General features: G+C 43.5%; 1 protein-coding gene across 2 annotated transcripts in view; it reads left to right on the forward strand.

Annotated features, from left to right (window-relative positions):
- The first annotated feature begins 2853 nt into the window (after positions 1 to 2853).
- The window catches only part of GNPTAB (N-acetylglucosamine-1-phosphate transferase subunits alpha and beta), a 71861-nt gene continuing 62468 nt past the window's right edge, over positions 2854 to 12246 (forward strand). For both annotated transcript variants that reach the window (XM_072973169.1, XM_072973170.1), the window contains exon 1: positions 2854 to 3231. In XM_072973169.1, the coding sequence (XP_072829270.1) occupies positions 3115 to 3231 (117 nt within the window). In that variant the 5' untranslated portion in view covers positions 2854 to 3114. The remainder of the gene's footprint in view (positions 3232 to 12246) is intronic.

A 12246-nucleotide genomic window follows, 5' to 3' on the forward strand; every position in this document is an offset into this window, starting at 1 on the left:
GTCAGGGAAGAGCAGACCAGGACATCTTCTACAGAGGCAGGACACAGATTACAGCATTGCTGACTTGAGAATCACACCATATCTGCACTGACTCAGTAGCAAAAAATAGGTGCCATTTGTCCAACTTCTCTCCCCATGTCAGTCCCAGACTAAAACCTTCTGTGAACTCATCTGATTAGGAAAATCTAAATCATTCTTGAAACCCTAGTTCCAGGGGTGTGCCAGTTATCAGTTGTTGACTCTCAGCTCCAAATTCATCCCCTCAGAACCAGGCTCTGTGATGATGGACTGTGGAGTCTAAGCATTTCTCCTTTGTAGTAATTATGATGTTCAACTTTGCCAGTAGAGGGCGCTGGAGAGATACTGCAGGAGGAAGAAGGCTCTTTCCAATTTCAGAGTGGCTTTTGCTTTTAATTCCACCTGCTGGCTGCATGGTGGGTTTAGTGTACAAATGTATGAGGATATAGTGGTGCTCTTCCCCAGCCATGCACACCCAGACAGCCAAGTTACCACCTTGCTGTGGTTCCCCTGAAGAAGACGCTGTGCCCCAGATGGGGCACCTGCAGCTGAGCCCCAACTCCCAGTGTGCACCTGTATTCCATGTCAACATTCATGGGATGCAATAAAATTAATACTTAGAGGGAAGCTATAGTTTTGGAACATTTATGAAAAACAATAAACACTGAAAAAAACTGAGCTAAGTATTAAATTTGAGAAACTAGTTCAAGAGCAAAGGAGTGATTTCAGACAATAAAAGAAAAAGAAATTACAAAGATAAAGGCATAAGTCAGTGAAATAGAAAACCACAGAAACAGAGAGAATGAGCCAAAGAATAAGCAGAAAAATTATTTAGGAAAAAATTGACAAGATACAAAGAAGCAAAACACAAAATGAAACAAACAGTAAATAACAATAAACATAACAGAGATTTTAAAACCAAATGAGTACATTTCTAGAAACACCCCTATACCAAAATGATCCAGGTCCAGACTTTCCATAGTGAGTTCTCCAAAATTTTGATTTGTTGTCCATAACAGTCTAGCTTTCTTTAATACATTGAAATTCAATTCACCAAAACTTCAATAATTCCAACTATGTATCTGGTTCTTTTATCAGTGCAAAATATGTTCATTCATCTAGTAAATTTTTATCAATTGGCTACTTATTGGCAAGGCACAATGCTAAGAGCAGGGATATAGATATGAATAAGATGGGCAAGTCTCTTGCCTTTATGAGGCCTATATTTCATACATGAGACATACCAAAAAACCCACAAGTAAAAATCAAGTAAATAGAATAAAATATGGTCACACTAATGTGAAAACTATGTATATTTGTTTACATATATGTGATATATTTACATTCACAAAAAATTAAACCGTGGGCCATGTTACATTTTGGCTCTTGGAATTCTATCAGAAGCAATGAATTTTCTTAATAATTTTGTTTTATTTGCTATTTTGCAAAAAAAACTTAAAAGCTGTCCTGGCTTTTGTTTTTGTTTTTAAGAATAAAGAAAGGCATGAATTCATTTAAAACAGACCTATGTTTTATGAACACACACTATATATCCTGAAAGGAGGCAAGGTACAAAATCAAAGTATGTTTCCTGACAACAAGCAAGCCTGAGGCTGAAAAGTGAAAGCATCTCATAATGTGAACATTTTTATCTTTTTACTTCGAGTAAAGCAAGGACTCAGCTAAATATAGAGTTTATCAGGAGTTATTTAAACTTTGCTTAATCAACTAGTTAAAGCTCTTTGTTTAGGTTCCATTTTCTTATCAAGCTCCAGGTAAGGCTTTCCAGGTATATCATCTCTGTATTCAACATTTGTGTTTTGTAGGCCCAGGGCAAATGGCTTTTCTTTATGCAGGACTGTTTACCTTGGTTCACTTTTTATCAAGACTGAACAAGAGAAGACTAAGGTGTTTGGTGTTTAGGGCCCAAAAGTTAAATTCTCATCTCCTGAGTTTCCAACCCTTTGAGAATATGGTGTAATGGACAAAGGGATGGAGATCAAAGCATCAGCTTTAGTACTGAGAAAGTTAATTGGAGGATGTTGTTTACCTCTTCAGACAAGTGGGCAGCCAATATTTTATCCCTGAATGAGACACTTTCTAGGCCCAAGCCCAGGTGAGCGCACAGGTATTTCCATTGCAAACCCCTTGAGACTTAAATCCTCTGGGTTTATTCCATTATGTGGTAATGTCCAAATCCCCTCTTCTACCTGAAGGCCCTCCTAGAAATTACCTCATGCCAAAGTAGAAATAACTGACTCCCCCCTTGCATTGGTTCCCTTCCTGTACATTGCGGGACTTGCATCATATCAACTTTTTTGTATTTAGTGGTTTATATGTTTATCTCCCCAGCTAGACTCTCTGTGAACAGTATTTTTGAATACCCGACACTAAGCAACATGCCAGACGCCAGACACTAAATACACATTTAAGTAATGAATGAATGAATGAATTTTGGTTTTGGCACATTTAGCCCAAAGGTTTCCTCTTTCAAACCATACAGTTAGACAGCCTTAGGAGAAACGAAGCCCGTAACAGCACCTCCTCAGCGCTGTGAAAAACCATGATTTCCCAATTATTGTAGATGTAGTAAGGGTTTTGTGCAGAAAAACGTTTGTGCCAAGACAGCGTCGTCTGGCACAGCCTCCTTGCAGAGGCGGGTCCTGTCTCGGTTGCCTGCCCAGTCGGGTTTCGAGGCTCCAAGCCAGACCCGGAAAGCCCGCCGCACACGCGCACACGGGGAGGACGTGCACCTGCCCTTCACCCCTCCGCCCTCCAGGTGGCGCTGCCGACTCCGCCGCCGCCGCCTCCGCCTCCAGCCGGGCCAGACCGGGGCGGCGTTAGCCGCCTGGCGGGCCCCGTGTCCGCCGCCCCCGCGCCGAGGGCGTGCACTCCCCGCTCCCGGAAGCGGCGGCCGATGCGCGGAGCCGAGCGGGCGTCGGTCTCCGGAGCAGCCATGCGAGGCACCCGGAGGCTGTGACCTGAGTGCGGCGGCCCAAGCGGGCCGCTGAATGGAGGCTCATTGAGGCGGCGGCTGCACCTCCGGCTCCGGCCTCGGCTCCTCGGGCGCGGCGCGGCGTGGCGGCAGCCGGGGCGATGCTGCTCAAGCTCTTGCAGAGACAGACCTATACCTGCCTGTCCCACAGGTATGGGCTCTACCTCTGTTTCGTGGGCGTCGTTGTCACCATCGTCTCCGCCTTCCAGTTCGGAGAGGTGAGTAGCGGCGCGGGCGCCCTGGCCCGGGCGCCCTGAGCCCGCACAACCCCGCGGCGCCCCAGCCCTCGCGCGCTCGGCTCTTGCCTCCCCATCCTCCCTGTAGCTGTCTTTTCCCCGGAGGCGCCGAGAACTCCTCTCCGGGCGGTTTCAGCGCCCAGGGTCGAGACCTTGTCTTCCTAACGGCTTGAGGGGTCCGCGCTCCTTCTGCCGATTCCCTTTCCCTCCAGGTGCCTTTTTCAGGATCCCCAAGTCATTTACTTTCTCTCTCAGGCCTTGTTCTCCACGAAGCCTACTCCGGGGACCCGGAGTTACTCAATTCTAAATTCTCATTTCTTGACCCTCTTCCAGTTTCCTCCTTGGGTGTTACCCTTCTAATCTTTTCACCTTTGACAAAGGCACTTTATCTTCTTAATCCCGTTTTTCCCCAGATCTCAAAACGTTGGCCAAGAGGCGTGTTTTTACAGTTTTACAGTGTGAATTTGCAGTGGGCAGAGTGGCTGGCCCAAAATTTAAAGGACTTGCACCTGGAAGTTTTTTTGGGGTGAATGGGGGTTTTGCTTTTTTTTTTTTCCCCCCTGCGCTTTTGCTTTGTTGGTTGGGATAACTATATGTCAAAAGTTAGCCCCTAGAAGCTGTACTGGTAGACGTGCATACACTGATGTGAGAGATATCTTGGCATCTCCAAATACTTTTCTCAGGTCGGAGGTCAGCTGAGGCTAGGGCTGCTTCATGTGACCTGGACACAGGTGACTGCCTCACAGTCCAGCACCCAGTCTCTTGGGAGCCAGCACAAGCCCGCGGGGTCGTGAGATATGCTGGTATTTTAGATTCCAGATCCCACAAGCCCAGCCTTTCTTGATATGCTCTTAGTTAATGGGCAATAAAGTAAATTCATTACACTGTAAACCCCGGGGGGTCCGAGCAATAGATGTGGGAGGTGGAAACACTCAGGTTTAATAGATTTTGTGCCCCTCTGGATATGGACTTTAAACATTCTTGAGTGAAACAACCCTTTAGGTAGGATAGTTATTTCATGACTGACAGCCTAATACGGTATTCTTTGTCATAAACAAGTGTACAGGAGACTAAGAGTAGGTGAGAACTGGAAAAGAGTGCATGTATATGATTTTAGAGAACACCCCTTTTTAAAATGTGTCCATAGCAACTAGGAGAAAGTTGTATTTTTGAGTTGTTAGAAATCTGTCTCCTTGTTTTAATTTTGTTTGTTTGTTTTTGGGTAGGAGGTTGCAGAAGGTTTTGAAATTAACAGAATTTTTTTTTTAGAAATGCTGCAGTATACATTTGCTTTAAGTCTGTACCCATGCTGAATTGTAAGCTCTGTAAGAAAGAATTCTGTCTGTTTAACTACTGTAACCCTTGCCCAAGAGCTGTGCCAGAGTACGCAGTGTAAATATTTGTTTAATGAATGAATTACATGACATGATTTCCAAGTATATATACTTTAGTAGTTCTTGGTCTAGGGGCTGATAAAAATAAGTCTTATAAGCAGGGGTGAGAAAGTACCCCAGACTTGTAAGTGTGGAGTATGTACCTAATATACTACTGGCTGTTCCTTGTTTCGTGCATTGCACCTTGATATAGCGACAGTATCTATGCACAGTTAAGTATCTTATTGCTGATAGAAAAATTTTTTTTGGCTCCGAGTAATTTTAAGTTAGCTGTAAAGGTGACATAAAGCCATCAGTTTTAGAATTTTTCTTTTTTATGTGTTCCATGCCTGGTTACTTACTTACCAAAAGAAAGATAGTCTTGAAATGGCCACAGATCTTATAAAGTTTGGAACAGACAAGAAATGAAAGGCAAAGAAAGTCCACAGGTGGCATGGAAAGTGGAGACAGCTGGCTCAATACCAATACATTGCCTGTAGTTAATTTCTGCAGCACAGCAGAAGAGAGGAGCTGCAAGATTAGACAGATAATGGGCTTGAAGGCTGGTGCCACTATTAAGGATCATGATCATAGCTAATACATATGGCTTACCAGATGCCAAGCACCTTTTTAACTGTTTTACATATATTAACTCATTTAATCCTCACAACATCACCCCTGTGAGATGGGTAATGGTATTACCCCACTTCCCTAACCCCCGTGAATACCAAAATTGGAGGATGCTCAAGTCCCTTACAGTCAGCCCACTGTATCCTCCGGTTCCACATCTGTGGATACTAGAGGGCTGATTATATAACTGTTTTACAGTTGATGAAACTGAGGCACCTGCACAAATTAATCCAGCTAGTTTATGGCCAAGCTGGGCTTCAAACCAAGGCAGTATACAGCTCAAGAGCTGTACTCTTAAGTACATCTCTGTGGCTTCTCAGCCTGGGCTGTCCCTTGTATGATCTTGGAAAGGATACTTAACCTCTCTAAACTTTAGCTTCGTCATCTTTAAAAAGGAGGCAAGAGTACCTTCTTTGCAGGGTTGATGGGGATTAAATAAGCCTGGTATCTAAAGCACCTGTCACAGTGCCTGGCCCGTAACAGACTCTCCTTAAGTGGTAGAAACACTGCTGCTGTTGTTATCATCGTCAGCTATCTTATGCCCTTAGTCCTTATTTTGAAACAAACCTTTGAAAGAGAGTACGCTCATCAGACAGTTACTATTACCAACTTGTTAATAACTCCACTAATTGTAATGGGTAGAAGGACTAAGAAGATCATGTTAGCTGAATTCATCACTGTCTTTTCCCCCTCTTTCAGAGTAAGTGGTATTGGCTGCTACCTTTTGACAAATCATTTGTACACTCATCCAAATTTTGAGAAAGAAAAGTGGAATTGATGGAGGGAAGTATTAAGTATTTTTTTATTTCCTTAAGTTGAGCCTGGTACTTTGGAGAATCCTTGAGAACTCTGATTAAACAAAAGCAGAGCCTGATCCAAACCCACAGGGAAGAGGCCCCCCATAGGGACTAATGGCCACTGCAGAGCATTGCCTTGGGTTAGGGTAGCAGGGAGGACCTTGTCTGCTGTAAACTAGTTGTCTTGGGCAAGTCGTATGGCCTCTGGGAGTCTCAGTTTACTCGTCTCCAAATGAGGACTGTAGATTGACTATGCTCTGTTTTTGTTTGTTTTTTGACTATGCTCTTAAGACCCTTTTTAGCTCAGAAGCTTCTGATTTTAAATATTTGTCCTCTGTTACTTGATATTGTGTAGACTTTAAAACATACTTTTGAAGTAAAAAAAAATATTTTAGGGCCATCAATATTTAGTACACTTTATATACGAAGTCACGATCCTTTATCTGAAAAGTCTGAATTACCTTTGAATTAAACATCAGTATCTTACAGTGGAATGTGTGAGTATTCACACTCAGGAAAATAAGCACTAAATAACTTCATCAGTTTAGGTCAAGTTTTGCCACCAGATAAGTTCAGGTCAGGTCAAGTTTTGCTGCCAAAAAAGATCTTCAATGTAGAGAGCTTTTTGGATTTCAGGATTGTGAATAAAGATTTTTAGATCACTGTAGGCTGGGTATGTGTGCCTGTGTGTGTGGTTTGTGCGTATATAAAATATATCACTTTTTTTTTTTAAGAACCTAAGATGTTTCATTAAAAAAATTTTTTTTGGATGGAGGTGCTGGGGATTGACCCTCCCTCCTCTCTTTTACTCACCTGTCTTCTGCCATTTTGGGTTAGGTATTGTTCAGTGAAAAAGAAGATTGAAAACTGGGTCTAGCTCAAGTTATGTTTAGTCTCTCATACTGGCCCAGTTTCAAGAATGAAATTATTTATGTCTGTATTTGACTAGGTCACTCGTTATACAGATACATTATGAGTGTTCTTTGGCAAAGGCAACAAGCAGGTGACATTAAAGGGACTTGGTGTGAAAGTTGGGAGACAGCCTCTGGCCCGATTCTAGCTCCACCACATACTGACCCTCAGTGGTTCCCAGACTGTGGTTGCTCCTGGTTGCCTCCTGGGTTGGGGGCAGCCACTCTTACCTGTTTTGTGTAGGTTTCGTTTGGGGTGAGGAAAACCTTCACTGTTAAAAATAATTTTTTAAAAGTTCTAGACTAGATTTCTTAATACCCTCTTTTTAGCCTTAATGTTCTATGAACATACATTTATTGGGTGCTTCACATGGGAAAGCACAAACTGTGATGTAATGGAGTTTGTGCCACAGAGAGGATGCCAGTGGCTGCGCTGAGCCTTCTTTTTTTTTTTTTAAACATTTTTTATTGAGTTACAGTCATTTTACAATGTTGTGTCAAATTCCAGTGTACAGTTATACATGAACATACATATATTCATTGTTACGGTTTTTTTTTTTCGCTGTGAGCCACCACAAGATCTTGTACACACTTCCCTGTGCTATGTGCTGAGCCTTCTTAAATGGTCTCTTTTGGAGGTTTGGGAGAGATACACAGCCCAGCTAACTGTCAAAGCAGAGACCGTGTCTTATTCCCTGCTGTATTCTTCACATGTTAAAAGTGCTTGGTACCCAGTAGGTGCCAAATAAATACTTGATGGATGAATGAATAAATGAATTAATTGGAGTGATCTTAACCAACATCCCTTTAAGTTCATCTCCAGTAAAAGTAAGTTTTCTACTCTGATGCAGACCCTCTGTAGTTGCTTTTTGTTTCTCAGAAGTAATTGGTCTGGTTGTGCTCTGTATGGTGGAGTGTACTATCAGATATGAATTAGAATAGCTCATCCTTGGCCATCTTTGTCAAGTTGGCCATGCTCTACACATATGAGGAACAATTCACAGGAGTCTGTAATTTAATGCCTGAGTCGGTACACAATAATGGCTTAAGAAAATCTAAGGAAGGGAAGAAAATTATGGGTTGAAACATCCTAGAGGAAGTTGAGACTTTTACAAGGAGGCAGGAGCTGTTTCTTTTTGAATTTGTTGTTGTTGGGAATGGAGAGGTAATTAGGTTTTGTTTTTAGAGGAGGTACTGGGGATTGAACCCAGGACCTTATGCATGCTAAGCATGCATTCTACCACTGAGTTATACCCTCCCCAGGAGCTTTTTCTTTTTGAATTATTAGTGGCTTAAAGTTGTTGCTGGTATTAGCCAGCAGCACTTGGTTGTAAGTGACAGAATCCTGCCTTGGACTTGGCTTAAGAAAAGCAGTTTTGTTTTGACTCATGTAATTGAAAAATATAGGGTGACATGTCTGGCAGGATCAGAGGGAGGTGCTCAAATGATGCCATCAGGAATCTTTTTGTCCCTGTCCTCCAGCTCTGTTGGTTTAATTCTCATACAGGCTCTCCCCATATGGGAACAAAGATTGCTGGCAGTGACTCCAGCTTCTAATCTCCCAGTTCAGGAACATTCTCTTTCTCACCAGGCCCAGGGCGGCCTGCCTGGCCAGGGAGTGAGTGCCCTTGTGCCCTCATTTACCACCTGGATCATCTTGGAGCAGGAGTTGTGGGCAGGGCTGTCAGTTTCAACTGAACCACATGAAATGAGAGGGGTTCCCCAGAGGGAAATCAGGAGGCTGTTATCAAAAAAGGGCCAGAGCAGCAGATGTCCTAGACACTGGCTTGAGTCAAAACCCATTTCCTTTCCTTGGCCTTAACATTGACACGTTGACATTGGGGCAGTGATAGCTGTTAGCCCTTTACCTTGTTCTAGAAGATGTAAAAGCGGGTTGTTTCCATTTTTCCATTTTTAATATCTTTTTAATATTGTATTCCTGGGTGGGCAAATTAATACAGAGTTTTGTTAAACATAGAGCTAGTGTGCCCTCAAATCTTTCACTAACGATTCAATATGTATCTTTAGTGTAATGGGTGACTTGGTAGTTGTATCTGGTTTGACTTACTCTCCAGGTCTACGTGTTGTTGATCTTGTTAATGAAATGGAGCACGTTGTGAGAGAAAAGACGTGACCTTTTTGCAGCATCTGTCACTCTGTGTGTGGAAATTATCACTCCCTCTTTCTTCAGGAAGACCACCTCCCTGTTTTCTTTGCCCACTCACTGTTCCTTCTCAGTGTTAAGTGCTGGCATTCCTCAGGCTCTGCTCCTTGGCTGTCTCTTACAGGGAATGTCATGTTTCAGACCCCCATCTAGACACTTGTGATTCCCCAGCCTGCAGTGTCTCACCAGCAAGTCCTGCATCCACACTTCCAGCTGCTTACAGCACATACCTGCCACTCTGCCTCCGTGTGACAGAGGGGCCCTTTCATCATGGTACTTCTTCCTCACTGCATCTAGACATCAGAATAATTTCATAATGGTTTGGGATCCTTTCAGCTCCTGAGTTCTCCCAAAATATAGAGGAAAGCTTACCCCAAGACCTCAGTAAGCCTTTCCTGGAATTGGCCCCCATTGGATCATAGAGCCATTTCTAACAGACACTTTGGAAGGAGGAAGAGGTTCTTTTTTGACCAAACCAATGCACCCTTGAGGCTGGGGCTCATCTCCTGAGCATTTGTGTTACGCAGGGGTGGAGTTCCATTAGAAAAGAATAGGTAGCTGATGCCAGGCAGGCTCTTGGTGTGATTGTCGTGTTGAATAAGCACAGCTGGTAGGATGTGTAGCAGGTGTCTTTATCCCCCGCTGGCCCCTTAGGTTAGCTTGCAGGTTTAGCTCCATCGCTGCCCCTGGATGAACTCTGGTGTGCCAAAGCCTTCTCTTGTCACTTCTAGGTAATAAAAAGTCCCGTGGTCACTCCAGATTACAAAACATAATGTCACATCAGCATTAAAGCCTCAGTCTCATGTCAAAACAGCACTCTGAACCTGGTGAAGTTGACGTTTCTTGCCTCCCCAGCTCAGGCCTGCTCCAGGCTGAACGGAAGCCTACCACTGAGGAAGGGGGTTGGGCTGCCTCTCTCTCTCCTCATCTGATGCTCCTCTTTCTCCCCCAGAGCCTGTTCCTGCCCCTTCTGGGGTGTCAGGACTGGGACTTGGGGTGGGGTTGGTGCAACTGGCATTTAGTGGATGGAGGCCAGAGATTCTGCTAAACATCCTCCAGTACACAGGACAGCCCCCACAGCAAAGATTATCCAGCCCAAAATGTCAGTAGTGTCTGGTCTTGGAAATAGTGTGCAGGTCTTGAAGTTGGGGTACATTTGAGAAGGTGAACTAAGGCCTGTGTGGCTGGAGACTGGAGAGCTAGAGAAAGTGTGGATCTAGGAGAGGCTGGTGCAGTTGGTGGCGCCTTGTTGCCAGCACTTGGTAGATTAGGTCATCAGCATTTGGGGTTTGTCCTGAGACCAGTGGAATACGTCAGGGTTATTATGTGCTGACATCTAAGGAGTGGAGGCCAGGGATGCTGCTGGATGTCTTGTAATGGACAGGGCAGCCCCCCACGACTAACCGTTGTCAGGCCCTTAATGTCAGTGCCAAAATGAGAAACCCTCAATTAGAGGAAGCAAGAATGGCTGCAGGGCAGTTAGTCAGGGGCCTTGGACTAGGCCAGTGGAAGGGCAGATAAAGAGAAGTGGACAGATTTAAGAGATTTAGGAAGCGAAATCATCTGGTCTTTATGTTCCATTATGTGCCAGACATTCCACTGACATTGTGGGATTTAAAGGTAAGCAAGAGAGACAAGTTCATTTGCCCTCCCAGACTCTAACTATAGGTGCTCAGTGAATATTTGTTGAATGAATATTTACAAATATTTATTTTTTGGTCACTGATTGTGATTGAGCCTGTGAGGAAAGGTGGTTTAAATGAGATGCCTAAAGGCACTGTGCATAGTGCCTGGTGCAAGGTGTTAAGTAAATGCTAATTAAATGCCAAGTGTCCCATCCCAGGACTGTTCTTCCCTTGCCGACCATGCTCATGAAGACAGCAGCAGGGGACCTACCTTCTGGGCTGATGTCCATGGTCACATTAAAGAGTATATTAATCTTAGAGCAGAAAAGTTCACAGGGATTTCTTTACCCAAGTGCACTTTGTTATGGTTGATAGGAAAGCAAAGGGAAAGCATTATTAACTTAATACAGGTGGCACTTTGCAAATAACATGTTATTCTAGTTCTTTCTAAAATGTAACAAACAAGTGTAGCTGTAATAGGTTATATATATTTACAGTATAGCTTTTTAAATTCTTAATTGTCTTTAGAGTGATTGTTTCAGTCTTGTGATCCACATGCAGTATCTTTAGCAGATGATCAGTCGGCTTGTGTGTGATTCATATATACACTAAATTAAGCAGGGACAAAAGGTGTTCTTTCAGAAATGTTACAGATAAGTCACACTTGTGCAGGGAGAGTCCAACAACACATTCTAGTATCAGACTGAAAACTTAAACTTATCGCTCAGCTTAAAATTGCTTCCTAAAATTGTTTCTTCTTTTAGGTTCTAATTTATCCTCCTTTTATTACCTCATTCCATTAACTTCATTTCTGACTGATTAATTCTAAATTAGATAAAGTTTCTTTACCAAATTTTCATAAGTTGTTCACTCAACAGAGATTAATGGAGGTATTTACTCTGGGCCAGGTACTCTACTGCTTAGAGACACAAAGATGGTTCAGTTTCTTTCTTCTTTTGAGGAACTCACTCTTCAGACAGAGATGGACAAGCGAATAGACAAACTTAAGATGCATTGTGATCAATTAAATTGAAGAGCTAGGTGTGGATATCAGGCAGAGTTTCTCAGGGTGACATCTAAACTTGACCTGGAAGAAGGTGGCTGAGAAAAGAAGGGGAGCCCCTCCCCCCTTTTCAGTGAGGGATGCCATAGGTGTAAAGGTATGGGTGTGCAAGGCACTCTAACCTAAGAACGGTAGCAGTTTGAAGGGCTGCAGCATAACCGGGATTGAAGCTGGAGAGGCAGCAGTGGCCAGTAGAGGACTTGCCTGTTGACTGATGCTAGGGAATTTGAATTCATCCTGAAGAAAATGAGGACTATTCGAATAGTTTTAAGCAAGAGAGTGATGAGTAAGATCTGTGTTTAGAACAAGAGTGCTCTGAGGTAGTGTGGCAGGTGAACTGCAGGAGGAAGAGAGCTAGTAGCAGGAGACTGTCAGGCGTAGTAGGAACGCGAGTGACAATGCCACAGTGAGGGCAGCACTTCAGAATCAGCAGG

This window comes from Vicugna pacos, chromosome 12 (assembly GCF_048564905.1).
Source record: "Vicugna pacos chromosome 12, VicPac4, whole genome shotgun sequence".
In the NCBI taxonomy this organism is placed as follows: Eukaryota; Metazoa; Chordata; class Mammalia; order Artiodactyla; family Camelidae; genus Vicugna; species Vicugna pacos.